This window comes from Epinephelus lanceolatus, chromosome 9, assembly GCF_041903045.1.
Source record: "Epinephelus lanceolatus isolate andai-2023 chromosome 9, ASM4190304v1, whole genome shotgun sequence".
In the NCBI taxonomy this organism is placed as follows: domain Eukaryota; kingdom Metazoa; phylum Chordata; class Actinopteri; order Perciformes; family Serranidae; genus Epinephelus; species Epinephelus lanceolatus.
Window position 1 is genome coordinate 7,846,697 of NC_135742.1, and position 21,995 is coordinate 7,868,691.

The window sequence follows — 21,995 nt, forward strand, 5'->3', positions numbered from 1 at the left end:
CACCAAAACATCAGCTCCCTGTTGGAGACACCTGTCTGACAGCAAGGTAAAGTGGTGAAAATATCCTAAACAAAGCAAACAGTTAAACTGATATTGATTTATTAGGTGGGGTTATAGGAGGTGCTGCTTCATCCGTCCACAGAGGAATGTTGCTTAGCTTCCATGGTGGAAATCCTGCTTGCTTTTTCGAACTCGGGGCATGCCAACCGCTATCTACTGTAGGTAATACACTGACTATGGATAAGTACTACATACAACCCCACTTCAAAAGATCAGAACTATCCCTTATGGCATAAGGTAGTCATGACGGGCCCTAGTGCATGCTGGTTACTAATTAGAAGGCCTGCACACACACTACTGGCAACTGTTTATAAGGAGCTCTGCTGAATTTTCCTCCAGTTCTTTTCTTTTTTGTCCTTTCTCACCACCACTTTTATATTTGAAGGTGTGACTGCTGGCTGGACTTGTAAACGTAGTCAGCTTATCAGTCTTGACAAATTTTATGCCTAAACTAGCTTCCTTATCATATTGCCTTGTCACATGATCATATAGAAACTTGATACGAGGCAACATCAACATACATATTGCCCGAGAATCATCATTGCATACCTGTATATAACAGAAACACTGAATCAGGAATTATTTGATTGAATATATTTTTAAATAGTTTATTCATAGGTTTTATAGTTTATGAAGAATAAGCATATAACTTCTAAAGATTGCTACTGACTATCTTACTAAAATAATAATGGCTTTGCATTTTTAGAGGGAATATAGCCTACAGCAAATGGCACCATTTCTTATTTAATACGAGATCTTTTGTAAGCACAGTTTTAGTTACACAGTGACAATCTTAATCATTTGCAAGGCCATTCCACCCCACAGGCCCCAGTGCAACTGCACTGCTTGCACCGTCTGTATTTACGGCCCTAGTTCAAACCTACATCACAGATTTTTGCTAACTGCTGTGTGGACATTTCCATTTCAAAAACCTTGAAGAGAACACATTTGGATAAGTAAATGCACAGTAGTGATAATTATCACCTCCCCTAAGCTGATTTTATCAGTCCTGAATATGTGTTTGTCTGTTAGTTCACAGGATATCTCAAAAATCGCTTCACTGTAAAGTGTTAAATGCAGTTTGTACATTTGAGAATCACATACATTAATCCTTTTTTTTGTAAGACAACTTTTTCAACACTCTTTCACATACAAATTCCAATCTGTCTCAATCTGGTGAAGTTTTTTTGTTGGCTGCCAAAATGATTCAATACTGTTTGTTGCCAAATTCTTCCATATGTGGCTCTTTGGACATTAAACTGCCCAAAATTGTGATGGCAGGTGCACACATCTAGTAAATGGTTAAAGCAACATGATAAATTAATGATCATGAGTTTGACTCAGCTGAAATTTTGCTTATGTTCCCAGAAAGGATTTGGCTTTTCTCAAAAACACATTACAGTGGCCATTCAGCATGTTTGTCTATTTTTAAGTGTATTTTAAGCAGATCAAGAAGAAAAATATCTAAACATTTTCAAGCACTGAAAAAATCCAATTGGGGGAGTTGTGTGCCTCTGGTAGAGGTGTGAGTTTTCTGAGTGCTTTTTAAATAATGCAATGCTTTTGTCATGGATGCCTGCGGCCCTGAAAACTGTCATATCCTACAATTTCAGCTTTTTTAGACTGCAGTTCCTCCATCTTTAAAGGACAGCAGCAGCAGCATGAAGTCAAATATCAGCATTGGCAGAACAGCATTCCAACTCTTTGGATGATGCATTCAAAACAGTTCCACATCTACATATGTCCATAACACCCACTTATTTTACAGTGATTAGTAACTGCAAACATGAACTCACTGGATGTATCTCTTCAGCTCTTGTCCGCTGCACATGGACCAGTGGTATCGATGAAAGGCCGCCTGCACCAGGGGAGCCATCACGCTTCCCATCGCCGTTTCGTCCCCGCAGCGGTTGCCTTGGCCATCGTGCTCCATGCCCAGCCTGAAACAGAGAGAGACGGGCAAGTCTTTCAAAACTGCAGGATATCAAGATGCACCAATCCCCAAGGAGTTAAGTCAATAAGCCTCTTTTATGCCACTGACTCATAATGCAAAATCTTGTATTATCTTTCAGTGGAAAGAAGTTGAACATAACTTTATATATTTACTCAAAAATATGTACTTAAGTACATGCACTTTTTCATTTCTGTCAGATGTTTTATATTCACTTTGACTCCACAGTCTCTCACAGCTCTATTTATGAGCTATGCGAGCCTAGCAGCTATTTGACCATGAAGGCCTGATTGGCGCAGTCTCCTCTTAACAGTTGTTCTAGAGATGGGTCTGCTGCTAGAACTCTGTGTGGCATTCATCTGGTCTCTGATCTGAGCTGCTGTTAACTTGCCATTTCTGAGGCTGGTGACTCGGATGAACTTATCCTCAGAAGCAGAGGTGACTCTTGGTCTTCCTTTCCTGGGTCGGTCCTCATGTGTGCCAGTTTCGTTGTAGCGCTTGATGGTTTTTGCGACTCCACTTGGGGACACATTTAAAGTTTTTGCAATTTTCCGGACTGACTGACCTTCATTTCTTAAAGTAATGATGGCCACTTGTTTTTCTTTAGTTAGCTGATTGGTTCTTGCCATAATATGAATTTTAACAGTTGTCCAATAGGGCTGTCGGCTGTGTATTAACCTGACTTCTGCACAACACAACTGATGGTCCCAACCCCATTGATAAAGCAAGAAATTCCACTAATTAACCCTGATAAGGCACACCTGTGAAGTGGAAACCATTTCAGGTGACTACCTCTTGAAGCTCATGGAGAGAATGCCAAGAGTGTGCAAAGCAGTAATCAGAGCAAAGGGTGGCTATTTTGAAGAAACTAGAATATAAAACATGTTTTCAGTTATTTCACCTTTTTTTGTTAAGTACATAACTCCACGTGTTCATTCATAGTTTTGATGCCTTCAGTGAGAATCTACAATGTAAATAGTCATGAAAATAAAGAAAACACATTGAATGAGAAGGTGTGTCCAAACTTTTGGCCTGTACTGTATATAAATATATAGTTACTTTATCCCTCTGTATATTAGCACACCATGGCAGGTTAGATAAATGTTTGTCCATGCAGGCGGCCAATTTCAGTAGGTCATCTGCACTTTACTGCATCTGATATGTTAATCTATCTTCTCCATTGTCACAACACTCACAATGAAATTATTGATTATGAGCATCACTGGTCCAAAATGCAAGCGAACCTCGTACATCATAAATAACAAGGCGGCTTGTGATGTAATATTACGGGGGTACAGTTACTGTGTACCTTCACTTCACTTCACTTCACTTTCATGGTGACACAGCCAGAGTCTGTGGAAAAGAAACACTCGGTGCACAGTGTCAGCAGCACAACATATCAGCCGACAAAACAAAGTACACAAGTCACTCAGTTTTTATTAAGGGACTTCCAAAACACATGGAAAAGAAAACAAACTCAGCACACTTCTGTTTTCCTATTAAATCAGTGCTGCACTGCTACAACAGTGTGGACTGGAAACCATGACTCAGAGGTAGGAGACAACTTCAGATTGCTTATTCTGTGAGATACAGTGTTTTTTGTTGTTAATTTTATTTTGAAAGGATTACACTGTTCCACATTGACAAAGTGCAGTTATTCTGATATCATTTTGACTATTTACTGACATCCAATCATCCCTGGTTAACTGTGACAGCATTTTGCAGTTCCAGTTCCAGTTTAGTTGCTTTCTCTGATTCATACAGGTCCTGTATGTGTAAAACTATTGTTCCCCCCTGACAGTAAGACGTGTGACTGGTCATAACATGCCAACCTGAGGACGTCCCCTTGATACATGATTGTACAGAGTTGTGTCTGTGTCAGACATGGGGGAAAGTCACACATGCATGCAAGCAAGTCTCAAGTCTTTACCTTCAAGTCTCAAGCAAGTCCCAAGTTAGCTGTGGTGAGAATCAAGCAAGTCAAGTCAAGTCCCTGCTATAAGTCAAGCAAGTCAAAATGCGTCATTGCTCAGGTCAAGTAAGTCACAAGTCAAGTCATATGTCACATACAGCAAACATCTCCTCACGATCCGCTAGCTATATGTCCTCTGAATATGCTGTGAAAAAGTCTGGTCTCTGTAGACAGCCCAGGCTCCGCAAATGGCAACAAAAACCTTTGGGTCCAGGCTGTACCGACCAGCCAGCGCGAGACCAGCGAAAGCAAGCACACACACACATGAACGCGGTGCCCATGTCTCACGGTCTCATGCAAGCGTGCACACGTGAATGCGGTGCACAGAGAGGCAGTTAGAGCTGCAGGCTACAATGAGGCTAAAAACAGAGTTCAAATGACGTTTTTCCAAACAAATTTTTATGTCGGGGCTTCAGGACACTTGGATCACTAAGGGCGAGCAATTATTTGTTTTTGGACGTTTGAATCTGGGGTGCCATAAGCCTCCATTAGGTTCTTGTTGCTACCCCCTCTCCCCTTGGATGTCCGCAAGTGTTGTGAGGACTCTAAAACTTCACCTCAGCCTCCCTCGGCTTGAGGGTGAGTAGATAATGGCTGAATTTTCATGTTGGGTGCACTATCCCTTGAACAGGTGTGTAAATCCAGGGTAACTAGCAGCTATCGCTCGTTCATGACAGAGTCACGGAGGACGAGGGTGGAGGGGAGGGCTAGCTCCGTTGTGTTTGATAACATTGTTGAACGAAAACAGAAGTGACGCCCAGTGGTGCTTAGCGTGCCTTTAATATTGAATTAAAGCCAAGTCCTTTCGAGTCATCTGTCTCAAGTCAAAGTCAAGTCTCAAGTCATGAATACACAGTCAAAGTCAAGTCAAGTCTTTTATCAACGTTAGTCAAGCAAGTCTCGAGTCATCATATTTGCGGCTCGAGTCTGACTCGAGTCAAGTCATGTGACTCGAGTTCCCCATCTCTGGTCTGCGTTGCTCTGTAGTTACACCTCCAAAACACTAGTCAGCAGTGGAGTTTCTGTGAAGTGCTGTAACGTTTGGTTTAAAACACACAAATACAACAAGCTAACTTTATTAGCACAAGCCTATGGCATTTTACATTGTATAAATTAGCCAAGTGGCTAGCTGGAGTTTCTCATATTATTACTGTAGCTGTACTGTAGCATTTCCCATCATGCCTTGTGCTGGACTGAGTCATTTGTAGTTTGCAGTTAAGTTTTATGTTTCAAAGCACAAACATCACTTTTTGTTAGTGTTTATGCCGATTGTTGTCATTTTTCTTAGTTTATAATTTGCACAATTAGCGAGTTGGGTGTTACATTTCAATAGGGCAGCTGTATTTTCCTATTCAGGTCTGAACTTAAAATTTCCTGAATGCCATACATAAAACAACATGGCAGCGAATAAAATGAACTGCTGCCTTGAGCTGTGCACAAGCTCCCATTACATTTGGCTTATAATTTGAGCCCTTAAGGTCTTTTAAAAGATAAATGGAGCCACATAAAAGTTCAGACGCATCACTCTTTATTTCATCATTGAGGCAGCAGGAAGCCGCTGTGGTAATTTGACTTAAGGTAAGGTTACAATGAAGGGACATAATAGCAGCATACCATTAAAAATAATTAGTGCATTTAGCTCTGACCTAATCGCGCGCTATTAAAATGTTAATGCTGACAGCCCTAATGATCATATAGATTACACACACAGATTCCTCCTCTTCGCATCAACAGCAAATAGTTAAAAGTATTTTAGCCTCTGAATTCTTGTTGAAATCTCACATCTTTTATCGCAGAGTCCTGTGCTTGCTCTGCTCTTTCTTTGGTGGTTTGGTTCGCACCAGCCACATGGAACCAAACCAGAGCAGACAGGTTAGTTATAAATGCACCCCTACAGAAAAAAAAAAATCCCTCTCACAAAACCTTCCCATCTGTGGGCTGACATTTAAATCTATAATTAACATAAATCTTAATTCACTTATGTACCTTGAGGAAATCATAGAAAATGTCCATTACATCTGCAGGCACCTTTTAGAAACCACAACCTTTATTTAAACTCACTTTGCAATTAAGAGGCATTTGGGTCATTTAGGCTTGATTTATTTGTACTGTCCAATCTGAGTATTTAACTTACAAATGATTTCCCAAAGTTCATTTTAATCTATCACAGACCTCAAACAAAAGGCAACACTTCCCTCTTTTCAGTGAGAAATGTCATGATATTATATTTATGACTGAGCTGATTGAGTTAAAAGGAATGATGGTAAACTGTGTGCATGACTATAAGAAGAGGGGAACATCAAACAGAGTGCATCACATACAGTAAAACACTGTGCATATGTTGAGTGATGTGCCCTGCTACAGACTTGCAAAACAGAAATGGTTCGATCTCTGTTTAACCAGGAGATATCATGTCAAATTCAAATCTCATGAATAACAAAAACTGGCATTCAGATATATATTTGCGTAATAACTTTTTCTGAAGAATGTCTTTTAAACATTTAAATGATGCAGTGCAACTCTGGGCTGTCCATGGATTATGAGGTGCAGGATAGAAAATGTTCCTCTTCACCTCCAATTTACTACAAACACCTCAAGGACTGAACAAAAATTTCATTACTATAATTAAAACCTGAAACCGTTTTTTAAATGGAAGTATGTGCAAAACCATCTCCCTTGTGAAAATAGCTAAAATAAAGCTGAGATTCTCTGTCTAGTTGTGTGTTTTTCAATACTGTAGACAAGTAACCCTTCATTTTCATAGCATGGTATACCTTGAAACCAGTATGCTGCAACTTTAAGTTAAATATAGGACGTTACTTGGCTGATTTTCTTTTCTAGTGTCACATTTATTTCTCAGCCCTTTTTGTTTCAATCAAATAAATGTGCTGCTGTTTTCTCACAGATCCAAACCAAAGCAACAGCACCAGAAGAGCACTGAATCGATCAATTTCTTGTCTTCATATATTTTATTTTATTTTTTGTATTCATCTAAGACTAACTTAAATGGCATTCCATAGGCATTAAGTATATATATGGTGCCACAGACGCAGCCACAAGGCTCAGTGGTGATTAATCCTCTGGCTCAGAGGTGTCAAACTCATATTATTTTATGGGCCACATCCAGCCCTTTCTTTTAGCGTAAGGAAGTACATTTACAAAACATGAACAAATGCCTGAGATGCCTTTAAAAGAAATAAGAGCAACTCCATCCATATGTCTCGATTTTTCTGTATTCAGTCAGTCTGCTATTCACTGTCATTACATCTGCAATTTTTCCATACATTTCCACTTCTGTGTAGTAACGCTGGCATCACCACACCAAACTAAAGTGGAAGCTATTGAGGAAGCAGGTTAACTTATCCTCTGCCTTACAAGCCATTTACAAATCTAATGTTTTGGCAGTGCCTTGGCGATAGGGTTCAACCTATACTGTTTTAAGATAGAAGTCTGATGCAGATTCTTTTGTTGCCGAAGCTGCTGACTGGACCCTTTGGCGGGCTGGTTCTGGCCTGCGAGCTGTGTTTGACACCCCTGCGCTAGACCAAACAATGATTTTACCAGTAGTACTAGTGCCAGCAACAACGGTTGGTGCCTTAAAACCTGCATCCTGAAGGTGTTATTAGGATGTGATTTAGAGAACCTAATGTACTTCACTTACAGAAAAGAACGGAAAATAAGATACAAACTCAACTGGGAACATTGAAGTTAATGGTCATAAGCTTACTTGCCTTTTTCATTGCTTTTAACCGTATTACAGACCAGTGGATGGAGAGTTGGTTGGAGATTTGTTCTATTGAACGACAATCTCAAAAGTCCATCCATCCATTTTCATCAATTATCTGGGGCCGGGTCACAGGGGCAGCAGGCCAAGCAAAGCACCTCAGACGTCCCTCTCCCCAGCAACGCTTTCTAGCTCCTCCTAGGGGACCCCAAGGTGTTCCCAGGCCAGACGAGATATGTAATCTCTCCAGTGTGTTCTGGGTCTGCACCGGGGCCTCCTACCAGTAGGGCGCCACCTTAATGTGGTAAAGGGGCTTGCGTGTCCCTGTGAACTTGGGAGCTGTGTTGTCCGGGGCCCATAGCACCTGGTAGGATCTCCCAAGGCAAAGTGGTCCCAGGGAGGGGCCAGACTAAGAGCGATTCAAGATGGCCATGATGAAATGGACAATTTGGACTTTGAGCACCTTACCCGGTATGAGGACACCAGCGTCTGGTAGCCGGGCCTTGGGCCATTGGGCCTGGTCGGGCAATTCAGCCCAAAAAAATACCATGGAGTTGTCGCCCTGTGGGCCCACCACCCGCAGGGACAGGAATCAGGGTTCAGTGCAATGTGTGCCGGGTGGCAGGGGCCCCGGGGGCGTGCTGACCCCTGGTGTTGCAGAATCTCAAAGGTCAAAAATGAAATTTGATGCTTAACAAAAGAAGAGAATTCCAGAGAGTGCAATGGATAAAATCCTAAAAAATATCCTCCATTTGCTGATGATGACAGTGATGTCTCAGAAAGTTTAGGAAAGCTCATTATAGGTGGGATTGTTTTGGCAAAACACTTTCAAAGGTCAAGGATGAACGTTCATACTTTAAAATGTTGTTATCATGCAGAGTAGCTGAGATGAATACTGGGCATCTTTGAAATCAATAACAATGTTCTATGAATTTCTTGATGTTCTGCTCTGCTTTGATGGAAAAAGTGCTTTATGCAGATTTTTAGCAGATAAACTCCACAGAGGAGTATTCAAAACTGAGGAAACTGCTGCAAAACATGTACTGCATTTGTCTACTGATGCACACAGAGCACTGATATTTTACAAAGTAATTGGACCCAGAGGACTTGGGTTCTTACATGAACTTACAAGGTCGTTAATGTAACTGATATAAATACCAAACAACTGACAATGAACTGCCATAAACAGCTACGAAGGCGTTTCTTTAAAGCTGACAGATGGTGCGTATTTCTCTTTCATTTACATCATTTGTCTTCATGTTTTGCTCTTTCCAATAGCTGCCTCTGGGGTCATACACATCTTTGGAAAAAAGCATTATTATAAAGTTTTATAGAGATATATAGTTTTTTTTCTAATTCCTGAAAAACAACATACTAGCTTTTTAGCCAGTATTCTTTGTTGTTCCCCAACCTACAACACATCACACAGCCTGGATGAACAGTGAGAGGAAGCTGAAACAAAAAGAGGCTTGCATAGAAGCTGATGTGTTTAATGTGCTATGCTCTGCATCCTATACTGCCCTTGCTCTTAATAAGCGGTCGTATTTTGCTAACACACAGTAAGTATCAGTAAACACTTGTGTCAGCAGAGGAGCCGTTGATACTTCACATTAAAGTGTCTTTAAAAATGCATTAAGTGTTGAAGCCCTTCTGGAGATTATGTATCAGCGTGTGTCGTTATCTCTCTGCTTTATATGTGCATTTTGTCTTGTGAGGCAAATTTTCACCAGGAATGAGAACAACGATAAATGGACCACACTTGTATGGAGCCTTTCTACTCTTCCTCTACTCTCAAAGCGCTTTTACACTTAATGTCAAATTTGCCCATTCACACAATAGTGGCCGAGGCTACCATCCATGGTACTCAGTAATCATTCATACCCTTTATTTAGAGTGTAAAATCACCATGGTAGAAACATGGACTCAATACACTTTACAGAATCAATTACACAAAAATGATCAAGGGTAGACAGCCAAATAAGCAAAAACGCGCAAAAAGACAAAGGAAAAACAGACAAGGATATAACAATTAGAACCCCAAATTTCTCCAAAACATTGGGTAAAAAGGTGTGTTTTAAAAATTGCAATGGAAGTGGATTCTTTAATATGTAGCGGGAGGTGATTCCATAAGTAAGGTGCACGGTAGGAGAAGGCCCTGCAACCAATTGATTTTTTTTTTATTTACCGAGGGAATGACCAGAAGGTGAGAGTTCAAAGAGCGCAGGGGACAAGGCGGAGTATAGGGTGTGAGTAGTCCAGATAGGTAGGATGGGGCCAGACCATGTAATGCCTTGTAAATTAAAAGAAGGATCTTAATCAGCTCTGGTGTGGACAGGCAACCAGTGCAGAGATGCTAGGACAGGAGTTACATGACTGTATTTACTGGTTCTGGTCAAAATTCTAGCGGCAGTGTTCTGCACAAGTTGAAGACTACGAGTAGCAGATGCAGGGAGGCCAGAGAAAAGAAGACTAATCTAGACGACACAAGAGCATGGAGGACGATTTCAGCATTGCGACGAGACAAAACAGGGCGGATTTTAGCAATGTTAAGGAGATGGAAAAAGGTTGATTTGGTGATCTCCCTTTTATGAGGCTAAAAAGATAAAGTATGGTCAAAGGTGACTCGTAAGTTTCTTATACTTTAGAGACAACTGCTTGTAATTAGAGGGCTTGATCACCACTAGGTCAGTCTTGGCAGCATTTAACATAAGAAGGTTCTGACTCATCCAGAGTTTAATTTTACATACACATGCATTTAGATTACGGGTCTGAGAGGGGTCATCAGGCTGTAGTGGCATGTACAGCTGGACGTCATCCGCATAGCATTGATATTTGATGCCACATTCTGAGATGATTTCATACCCGAAATGTGGACATCAGTATCTAGCCAAAGGATATTTTGACATCTTGGTTGGAGGAGCCGGGGATCGAACCCTGGAACTTCCAATTAGTGGATGACACACTCTACCTTTGAGCCACAGGCGTCAGCGCGCCTTGTTTCCTTTAGGCTGGATCGCAAAGTGGAGGCCACACAAAAGTCTGTCTGTGAGTGAGTGAGTGATGAAGTTAAACCACTGGGCAGAGTGACTGACGACATGAGTGTTAGTGTTTTCCTACTGGCTGTTGCTCTTTTGAATGAATGAGTGCTGATGGGCTGACAGAGCCGTGGACACTGACAGTCTTGAATTACTGTATTCCTCATCTTCTGCAATCAGTGTCGCTTGATAGCATGGTGGAATTAACAAACTAGGTAGCCACCTAGCCAGCCACTACATGAGTGAAATGTAACAACTTAATGCTTCATCAACACACTCTTCACAGCGTAGAAAAGCAAACTGTTATCATCCGATGGTTGATATCGTCATTCTGCTCATTTTTTCTGCAAGCTAGCTAACTAATCAGCCAGCTGTGGACGAAATGGCAGTTTTGGACAAGAGGATCACCTCATCAGCTTTGTTTGAGGAACAGCCGTGTCTGTGTGACACAAGCCTTACATCTATTTAAACGTTACTGAGTATTGGGTGTTACAATGTCAAAACCAAAGATGGTCAGAACAAGTGCGGCCACCATTATAAGGAAAAAGTGGAAATAAGACACTGAGTAAAATCAAAGTGAATATTACATGTTGAAATGTCAGAAGAGATGACAAAACTTTCCTTTGCACTGATAGGGCATTTTACAAACTGTCATTATCAGCAGAACTTGGCTCTGACAGTGGCCGATGGCTGCGCAGCCTCCACCAGTCAGGGACGTTCAGGGGGGAGGGTTGTGTTAAATAATCAGTGGGTGCAGCTTCAGAGAAAGTAGATCTCCTCTGCTGTGTTACTGTGTCTCAGTGTACTGTTCTTCATTTTAAGGTGTATTAAAATTAACTTTGGGCTGGACCATAACAATGGGGCTGTAAGTGAAAATCAAGGAGAATGAAAGTCCATGACTGGATATATAGCATTCACTTATCATTTCAAATTAAAAGCCCTCTAGTGTTTCATACATGGTCGAGCCATACACTAGGTTTTGACCCATTCTTGTTTCATTACTTTTTCAGATGTATCTGAGGCAGGGGCGACTGCTCTGAGACAACAAGGGAGGCTGAACTTTCCCTAAAATTTCATAGAAGAAATGGTCAAATATGCACTATTGAATTTACATTAAAATAAGAATTTACATTACATTAAACGTGCACTAGGATGCGTTTCACATCATGACTATGATGTTCAAACGTCAGCTGTTTATCACCAGTTTTCAAACGCGACCTCCCTGTTATATATTCTTGTGTCAGCACGGTGGACGCGGAGCCTCCAAGCATTCCTATGAGACAGTGCTGAGCAAGTTTTTTTCATGCAGCAAAGCGAGATGGTCATTGGATAAATGTGACAAAATGGTCACTTCCAGAGAGGCTCAGCTTCCCTGGGACCTAATGGAGCGGTAGGCGGGAGAGGACACTCGGTGTCTGCATGATGATTGGAGGAACTGTCTAAAAGGCTGAACCCCTTTGTGATTGACAGTGCTTTGCATTTTGAGCTCAGTCCCATGCGGATATTTGCGAGTGGAGTCTTCTGACAGAGTGCCGTCCGGAGTTCCTTATTTCCATAAGCCATATAGCTCATTTTCACCGTTTGTACACAGTTCAGGTGTTTAAACCCATCTGAAAATCTTTGAGGTGTGTGTTGCTGTGGTTCTATGGCATGAGTGTGGTTGAAAAACGGCTTCAATTAAATGTTCCTTTTATAAGTTACTGCCTCGCTACAATATGACAAATTTTATGATGTAAACTTAAAGTGAGCTTCCCATGTTTGAAAGACCAGCAGCTGCCACTGATCTGAAGATGTACTGGAGTGACTCAGTTCTGCTTACAAATTCAAAATCAGCGATCACCAATTGAAGTTGGGGGGAAATCTAACGTTTAACAGAGTTTGCTCGACTGACAGACCTCCAAACATCAGCTGATCAAGATTATGAGATGTGGTTGAAAGTTCCCCCCAAAATAATAATAATAACAAAAAAAAGCTGGAAAGTGAACTTTGAATTATCATTATTTTTTTAACAGGTCAGGAATGAATTTTCATGCTAAAATATGCTTTATTTTTAATCATATTGCATATCCCTACAGGCAGGAGACTGTAACCTGCTTGCAAATCATTAATTGATTTATTATTGAATTTAATCTTTTAAGATATAAAGGCTTTGGACCAGTCATTACTCAACAGTACATGAGTTTCATAGTATTTATGGTGAAATATTACAGTGTGTAAGCACTGGACACTACCTCCGCATAAATATCCCACAGTGGGTGAGCATGAGGAGCCACAACTGGAAACAATCAGACTGCGTCCCTTTGGTTATAAAGCTCAGGTATGGAACCATAATGGCTTTAAGGTTAAAGGGAAGAGGGACCTGTATAAGGCCCCAATCACAGAGACAGCATTTCCCCATCACATCCTTACACTATTCTTCTCCTGAAATCAATCTACTGTTTATTTATTTTTTCCACAGTAATCAGTATCTAGTTCCTGACATGTTGAGGCAGAGGGTACTGTCTGTAGCTCTGGTTGAGGGTGAGAGGCTGTCAGCAGATAAACAGAGATCTGCGTGGGTACATGAGACTCTAAAAAAGAGGGTGGATCATGGGGGGTACCACCAGTTGGTCCAGGAGCTTTTCCTCCATGATGGACGTTTCCAGGCTTATTTTAGGATGACTCGGGAGCAGTCTGACAACCTGCTGTCTATTGTCAGGCTGTATAGCTCTGGGTATCTGGCAACCACCACCACCAGATTCTCCTCCACTGTTCACCAAGTGTTCCAACCAACTCACCACCAACGCACCAACTCAAATCATCCCATTAGGCTATGGGGAAAAAAAGATGAAAGAAGAGATGATGTGGGGCGCTTTTCCACTCAGAGTTGAAGTTTTCAATTCGAGGAGTTCAAAATACTCTGGCAAAAATGGCAGGTGCCTAGAGCACAGACATGCGAGGTGCACTGCATTTAATGAGAAGCAAAAAACTTCTCATTAAAAACTCTAACGAAAAGCCGCCTCCAGCTGCTAAAAGCTTCCTCTGTGATTGGGGCCTAAGAGCCACATTGTATTCAAGCAGATTTGTTTAATTGTGGATCACAGTATGCTAAGACTGCATGCTGCTTTTAAAAGTAAATTAAAATAAAGTAAAATAAGTCTAAGAATAAGAAACGATAATCGTTTTATCATTGAATTGTTGCCCTCTGAATCATAATCAAATCAAATCCTGAGGTGCCTGGAGATTCCCACCCTTATTAAATACATGACATATTGAACTCTGTTTCAGGTCATGGGGCTCGTATATTTCTCGTCCATTTAAATTATTTGTCACTCATGGATATATCACTGTAATATGTTATAACATGATATCTTACATATGGTGGTGACAGATTGTCTTTTTCACAAAAAAAGGATCAACTTCGCACCCAGACGCATGCCTGCTGTCGACGCAGTGTGATGTGTGGGTGAGTGTGTCTGAAACATCTTGATCATGACTTCCTCTTTGTTGGTTTTCTCAGTGTGTCTCTTCAATGTCACACTGTCTGTATTCTGACCACTTTGCTGCTGATTAAATTATCATCCCCTCGGACTCTTCCTCTGGAGGCTGCAGAGCCTATGTTATACTTTGTATTCTACAGGTATGACAGTTTGTCTCAGATATAATCAAGGTAAACTGTATATATGTTCACACTTTCAGAAACCTCATACAGTGCTTATAAAATATTCACAGTGACATATATAACACAATGAAAGTATTTAGGCCAGCTCTTTACTGTAACAACACTACAGTCACATCATAAATATTTACTAAAATTTAAATTAATATTTTCTCTGTCTGGATCCGTGGTCACATTATTGATTTCAGTTACCTAGAAACAAGGGGTGCCTTGATGAAAAAGACACATTCTCCCCTTTGGATTAAGACGGCATGTCTGGGGAAACAATGAGATGATACGACTTCATCACATCTGTCAAGAAGTCGTGCTTAACAAAAAGTCGCTACCATGGCAACAGGTTAATGAAAAACACAGGGCATGTGCATGCTGTTGGATGTTTATCTTCTGTTAGTGGTCACTGAGGACCGTGTAGGAGTCAAATGAGGAGACTAGGAGACTTTCTACTGAACAACACCTGCTAACCATATCACTGCACAGAAAGAGGCGTGCATCTACTGCTAGCTCACCTAGCACCACTGAGCCACCTAAAGGAGGGCGCCATTAATGTTTACATCTTGCACTGTCACAAGCATGAGCCTCTCGTCCATGGGAAAATCCATTTATCAGGGTGATACAGTTGCCGGTGTAGTTCAGTAGACAGAAAGTAGTTGCTATGTGAAACTGCTCACAACAAGGTCTGTGGACATTTTGAGTTTTTAAAATGTATTTTTAGGGACTTTGAGCACCACAAGCCGAGTGACACGTAGCTCTATTACACTAGAGGGAAGGCAGACATCTCCACGGCTGACATTTCCAACACTCGACAACTCACACTGAAACAACCTGGACTGATTTGATTTCAGGGTGAACTGTCCTTTTAAAGGTGGAGTGCCCCTGAGCTAATGAAATGAAACAGTGGCAACCTCCAGGGCTGAAAAATGGAGCCAAAATATGCAGTTTCCCTAATGGCCACTTGAGGCATGCTCCAGAGGCGAGCCCCATGTTAAAATGCCCAACTTTACATCAGTAATAAACACGTTTACAGCCTGGTACAAAAAAATGTTTTTTGGTCTCTATAGCTAATTTCTCCCTTCAGCCATAACTGGCAGCGTGTTGTTCGGCCAACAATCTGCTGCTGAACACCACAAAAACCAAGGAGGTCATCATAGACTGCAGAGGGATCAGAGCTGACCACGCCCCTCTCGACATTAACTGTGGCCTTCACATCTCAGGAAGACTCTGCGGAGGGTCACAGCCCAGAGGATTATTGGCTGCCCTCTGCCCTCATTAGAGGAGATCCTCAGCTTCAGAAGGTCCAGAAGGTTCCACCCAGCACATCATCTGTTTGACCTGATGCCCTCAGGCAGGCGCTACAGGTCATTGAGAGCTTGCAGCTGCAAACTAAGGAACAGTTTCTTTACCTGGGCTGTGAGAACACTAAACAAACAATAATCGTGCACAATATCTACACTGTGCAATATTTTAACCACTGTCTTTTATTGTTATATCTATTTTTATCATTTGCTATTATAGCGATTACACAGCTGTGTTTATGCCATGTTGAGCTGGTTGTCTTGTTTTATCTATTTTTTACAAAACTAATGGAATGGCACCCTTAATCTCATTATATCTAATGACAAGAATGACAATATCTATCTATCATGACAACTGTACAGAGGGTGAATTTTTTTATATAACTCACCCATTAATTAGTCAGATCAACCCCTTGCTCCTCTGCAGCACCAGCCTGTCTCCAAAAAACCATGATGGCAACGGCCAAATTGCTGAACTCAAGGCTTCAAAACGGGAGTCCACAAACCAATGGGTGACGTCACAGTAGCTACGTCGATTGTTTTTACAGGCTATGGGCTACATGTACCCTCCCTAGCAGAACAACCTCTCCAGTGGGCCCCAGGCAATGTGAGTTTGAGGCCCCTTCTCTATAATCACATAAACAGTGAAGTGTGGTTCACTGATACACTTGTAATCCCTCTTGTCCCTGAACAGCAGGGCTGTTGAGGACATTGAAATATGGCTCATGAGACACTCTAAAAATAACCATACCCAATACTGTGAAAAAACAAACAAACACTGATTACTGACTGTGACATGCAAACGTGTGATCAAAATCAGCCACAAAGTAATCTCCGTTACACAGCTTTAACAAACAGCATTTAAAGATCTTTATTCCTGTCTCTGCCTCGTACAGCCATTTAGCTCATCTTAGGAAGCACTTAAGATTTTCAGACATCACCCTTGTTTCTGTTAGCTGTTCTTCAGTTCAGAGGCTTAGCTGCTGTCTAAGGATTTTTTTCTTTACAAGGATTTAATCTTGTAATTTAATTCTAAGAATTGTCTCTGGATTCCCCTCACAGCAGCTGCGTGTGTGTACACTACACACACGTAGCTGTTTTATATGTTATTCTTCCAGGCAAAGTCTATTAATCCCTGTTCACCGGCCCCCCCAGCGTTAGATGCAGAGCAACAACCGTGAAGTTGGAGGATTCGGTGTCTTGCTTGGGGACATTCAAACAGGATGAATCCTTGCTGTCTCAGCTGGTTGACTTTGTCAAACACCTGCTGCTCGTGCTGAAGGACAGCCTCACTTTTTACTACACCATCTCCCTGCCTCCATGTCTGAGGCACTTCAATTTCAACACGCACACAAAATTGTATTTGTGGTTGTGTCAGGCAGATTCCACTCTGCAGATGGTGTTCAGATCTGCTAAATCTCATTTTAAATGTTGAATGGTGAACGATTTGCATATACGCCGGAGCTGGGGGTTGCCTAGTGACATGACTCTAAACATAGTCTACCAGTTGTTCAGTGTGTCATTGTGCCAATCTCTGATATTTCTGCTGCCTTCCCAGCTCACGTGAGTGTGTTTGGTGTCCCTGTGTGTGAGTGGTGTTGTTGTGATTCAGGAATTGCGGTCAATGTTTAAGATGTGTTCAAGGTTGGGAAAAGAGAAAGGGGGACGTGATAACAAACAGCAGCTGAGTGCTTGTGTTTCTGGACATGTGCTCGATAAACAAACCCTGAAATTCAATAAAGACCAACATGTTCACTGTCAGACTGCTGAAGGCCCTTTTGCTTAAAGGTCCTCCATGTCAGTTAACATAGAGATCACAGGGACAAACAAAGCCCCGGGAAAATGTTCACACTTAACTTTTGAGGCCGTGGAAGGACAATAATTTCTCTGCATTACAGCCAAGTGTCACACTAGCAAGTTGAATATGTGTGTTTGGGAGCTCCAAACCCCTACAATGACTAAGAAGGAAAAACAAAACAAGAACTTACACATGTCCCGTCTCGTGAGCCACAACGAAGGCTGAGGAGAAGCCGTCTTCATGGTTGAGGGTGCAGCTCCGGACTGGGTGACACATTCCTGTGACTGGCGCGTAACCTGGAGGACATCAAGTGAAAGGATGAAGGTTATCGTAAGAAATTATTAAATTTGAAAAGTCACATCAACTTTACTTCTTTTTCAAATGGAAAAAAAAGTTTTTTTCTTTATCATTATGAAGTGAAAGTCGATTGTTAATTCCCTATAAGCCTTGCATTGACTATATGATTCTGTCTGCCACTGGGTACGATCTCCCAGGAAAATGAAGACTCACTTTACAGCACAAAGACAGTGCATCAACTATTGAGCAGCCAAAACAGGAAGAGGATAGAGCTTTTATTTTTCTCAGTAGCTATCAGCAGCTACCCCCAGTTACCAAAGAGCATCAATGTAAGTTCTCTGCAGTTCCTTTCCCCACTAGGGGAAATAGCAGATGGTGAAACAACCAAAGTAACTGTGGCAAACAAAATGTAGTTTGTCCTGCGTTGTTGGTAATAGCTCAGGTCTGAGGAAAACTGAAGTGATCTGGTTGTCTTTGCGACAGCGGCGCAAACACTAATACCACTTGGATATGCTGAAGAAAACAGTCCAAAGGCTGACATGATAAAATACTCCTTATGTTTGTGCTCTTCCACACTTATCCTTTGATCAGGCTTGATATATGTCTTCAGACCAGCTGATTAAATAACACCTCATTTCTGTTACAGTCTGTCCATTTATCCCAGCGTTGCATGTGTCCGTGCTTGAGTCCTCAGGTGAAAGGTTAGATTTTCCATGGAATATAGTTCCTCTACAACTACAACGTCCACCCTGTCCTGGAAATGGAGGGTCATGTTTCAGCCAGTTCCTAGTAACGGCTTTTTTGCATGCCAGTATAAGGACTTGGAACAGATAGATCTTATGAATAATGTCCTCAGGTATTAATCCCCAAAACACAATCCGTGGGTGCCTTGGGATCTTGTAAAACTAAAACTCTCAACAATGAGAATAATCCCGTCTCAGAATATTTGTAGTTTTATACATGACCAGAATATATGTGGGTGACTGGCATTCGCCTGCCCACAGAGTCTCCAGCACTGCTGACTGTTGTTTGATTGTTTGTATTTTGCATATGGTGTGATAAAAAAAAATCAAATTATATTCTTCCAGCCAAGGTCTCTCCATCTTTCAGAGCTGGTGGAGGTTTGTTCCGTGCTGCAGATGGAGTGTCACCCATCTCCCGACACCCCACACTTATGTCTGGCGGTATCTAAAGCACCTATGCAGATTCTGTTTCTATCTCTGAAAGTTCTGAGGTTTCTGCTGTTGCCCAGATACTAAATATGCAAACAGTGCAGTGATCAAAGCACTGAAAATCACATTTAAGAAGTTGACATTTAAGACAATGTCCTGGTTACTTTGAATATTCAACAGACCTTCATATCAGCAGTTTTCAGTGAAAACACTCCCTACCAAAGAAAAAGTCCCCAATGTCTGTAGATTATTCAGCATAACTGGGGCACTGTTTCCAGATAGAGGTGTTACTGCTATGTTTTTCCATATATAATTTTCCCCACTGCTTCGAGCTCTACAAAAGAGCTTTCATTCACCTCTGTTGAAATTTCACAGACAGGTATCTCCAAACGTGGGGAAATAAAACTGACAATACCTGCATGGTTAAATAGCACTAAGCTATCCTTTAAGTAGGACAGATCTGTGCGTGTACTCTGTGTGCGTTTCACATAATCCAATCACAGCAGGAGGGGGAGTATTGGATGTTTTCCAGCTTCATGATTTTTATGATTTTAAACTCATATTTTTCACTGTCCTACTATTTCCTGCTGTACTTTATTTGTTGTATCAGTCGCCACATTGTTGACAGGTGTAACAGACAGTCTGGAAGCTACATACGACGACAAATGACGCCATAATTTCCAATTCATAACTGTTATCACACCAAAAGCTATATACCTGTGGAACAATATACCTATTTTTAAGTCATTAATATTCAAAACAGTTCCAACTCTACCTCAAATATAAAAACTGGAGCTGAAATTAGATAAAAAACATACTGACCCAAGAAAATAAAACCAACAGGAGGCTAAACTGACACTGAAGTGAAACAAAAAGTCTTACTACTAAATGAAGACTGAAAGAGAATGGAAGTTGAATGAGTATTGGAACGGAAATAAAACCCTCAAATGACATGCTGTGTGGCATCCAGGAGGGGAAACATTCTCGGTGCAACCTCAGACGAATTTAATTGACTTTTCATGCCTTATGCTTTCCCAAGGGCGCTATTTACTCAGGGAATTGGTGGGTGCACTTTGCAAATTTAGTTTTGTTCCCCTTGCATTTACAGACTGGGTCAATCTCTTTTGGTCCAGTTGCCACAGTCTAGAAGAGAACATTCTGTGAGTGTATAAATGTCCACATTCGTTTATCTAATGGCCCATTTTATCATTGAATTACCTACCTGGGATCATTTCAGTGCCTGCAGACTGCCTCTCAGGCTCCTTCACTGTGAATGGCATCCCAAAACACAGTCCTAATATTAACATCAATCATTAAAATGCAGCTATACGGGCACAGAGAAGCTGAAGATGAGGAGAGAATGAGAAAAATGAGATTATCCATCCATCCATCCATCCATCCATCCTTCTATCTGTCTATCCATCATCTATCCATCTATATATCCTTCTGTCTATCATCCATCCACCTTTTCATCCATCTATCCATCCATGATTTATCTATATATCCACCCATCCACCCATCTACCTACCTACCTACCCGTCTATCCATCCATCCACAATTTATCTATTTGTTTGTTTATCCATCCATCCATCCATCCATCCATCATCTATATCTACCCATCCATGATTTATCTCTCTATCTGTTTATCCATCCATCCATCCATCCATCCACCCACAATTTATCTATCTATGTTTGTTTATCATCCATCCATCCATCCATCCATCCATCAATATATCCTTCCATCCATCCTTCTGTCTCTCCATCCACCCATCCTTCTGTCTATCCATCATCCAAAATGTATCTATCTATGCTTATCCATCCATCCATCCATCCTTCTATCTGTCTATCCATCCATCTATATACCCTTCTGTCTATCATCCATCCATCCATCCATCTTGATGTGTAATACTTATATCACAAATAAACTGTTGTTGCCAGATATATACAAAAACAATATGATCTATGATCATTTCCGGGAGAAATTCAGATAAACACAATTTAAAATATACAGGTAAAGCATGAGACATGGATTTCACTTACAGTTAGTGGAAGGTATAGAATGCTGGTCAATGTATTGTAATGTGGTGAATTGATATGACGCACGCTGGCTTTACAGTAAATGATGTCACTCATGTATCATTATGTTTTAAATAAAAGTACTATCATGTATAAGAAATAGATATCAGAGTAAAGGTTTGAAGTAACCAAATTTTATTTTTTCCTAAATAAAAAAAATTGCCATTAAAAGAAAAAAATAAATTCATGATATAAAGACAAGAGGCATATGTCTAATTTAACTATGCTATAAGTTAGTGGGACGCCCATCGCTTCCATTTATTCCAAATTGCGGAAAAGGTTGGACTAGATTTAGAAATGCTCAATGTTGTTGATGTTATGGCTGCTGAATCTGACCCCAGAGTGACCCAGAATCTGAGGGTGAACTGATTTCATGAATGTATTAACAGATTTCTGTAAAGTGAAGCTTCTGCTTGCTGTCAGCAGCGTGCATAGCAAAATATAATACTAGTCAATTTGACCTTTTATTTCTTTACTAAAATGCTTCTCAGCAATCACAGTTCACTTTTCTTGTCGTGATTTTTCTACCTTTTTACTGACCCTTGACTCTTAAATCATGAAGCCAAATATTAATTTAACTGCCAGTCATCTACAGGTCACTGTGAAGTAAACGTGAATTGACCTCTGGAACCCTTTGAACCCAAAATAACTTGCACTTTAAAGCTCCGTACCATTATACTTGTAAATGTGCTTTAAAAAGGAAAATCATCTTTTCAGGTTTATGAAAGCTTTCTCCACCTGACAGAATGACCTGCCTCATTTCTAAGCACATTTCTCCGTCCATTTAAATAGATATTTTCCATTTTAAAGAAAGAGATGCCTCACTTTAAAGCACCTAGTCCTCTTAACAGGAGCTCATACTGAGACAGCAGCAGCAACAAGGGTTTTCAGATCTGCCGTCCTTTCGGTTAACATATATCAAAGTACTAAAAACAGGTTGCTTTAAGCTGGACAAAAAAC

The 21,995-nt window shown here is 41.0% G+C and overlaps 1 protein-coding gene across 1 annotated transcript in view; it reads right to left on the reverse strand.

The window, feature by feature from the left end:
• adamts3 (ADAM metallopeptidase with thrombospondin type 1 motif, 3) overlaps positions 1-21,995 on the reverse strand; it is a 227,024-nt gene that overhangs the window by 74,211 nt on the left and 130,818 nt on the right. Inside the window, exons 8-9 of the mRNA XM_033620106.2 lie at positions 17,681-17,786; positions 1,857-2,000 (exon numbers count right to left, since the gene is read on the reverse strand). Of these exons, the coding sequence (XP_033475997.2) occupies positions 1,857-2,000; positions 17,681-17,786 (250 nt within the window). The remainder of the gene's footprint in view (positions 1-1,856; positions 2,001-17,680; positions 17,787-21,995) is intronic.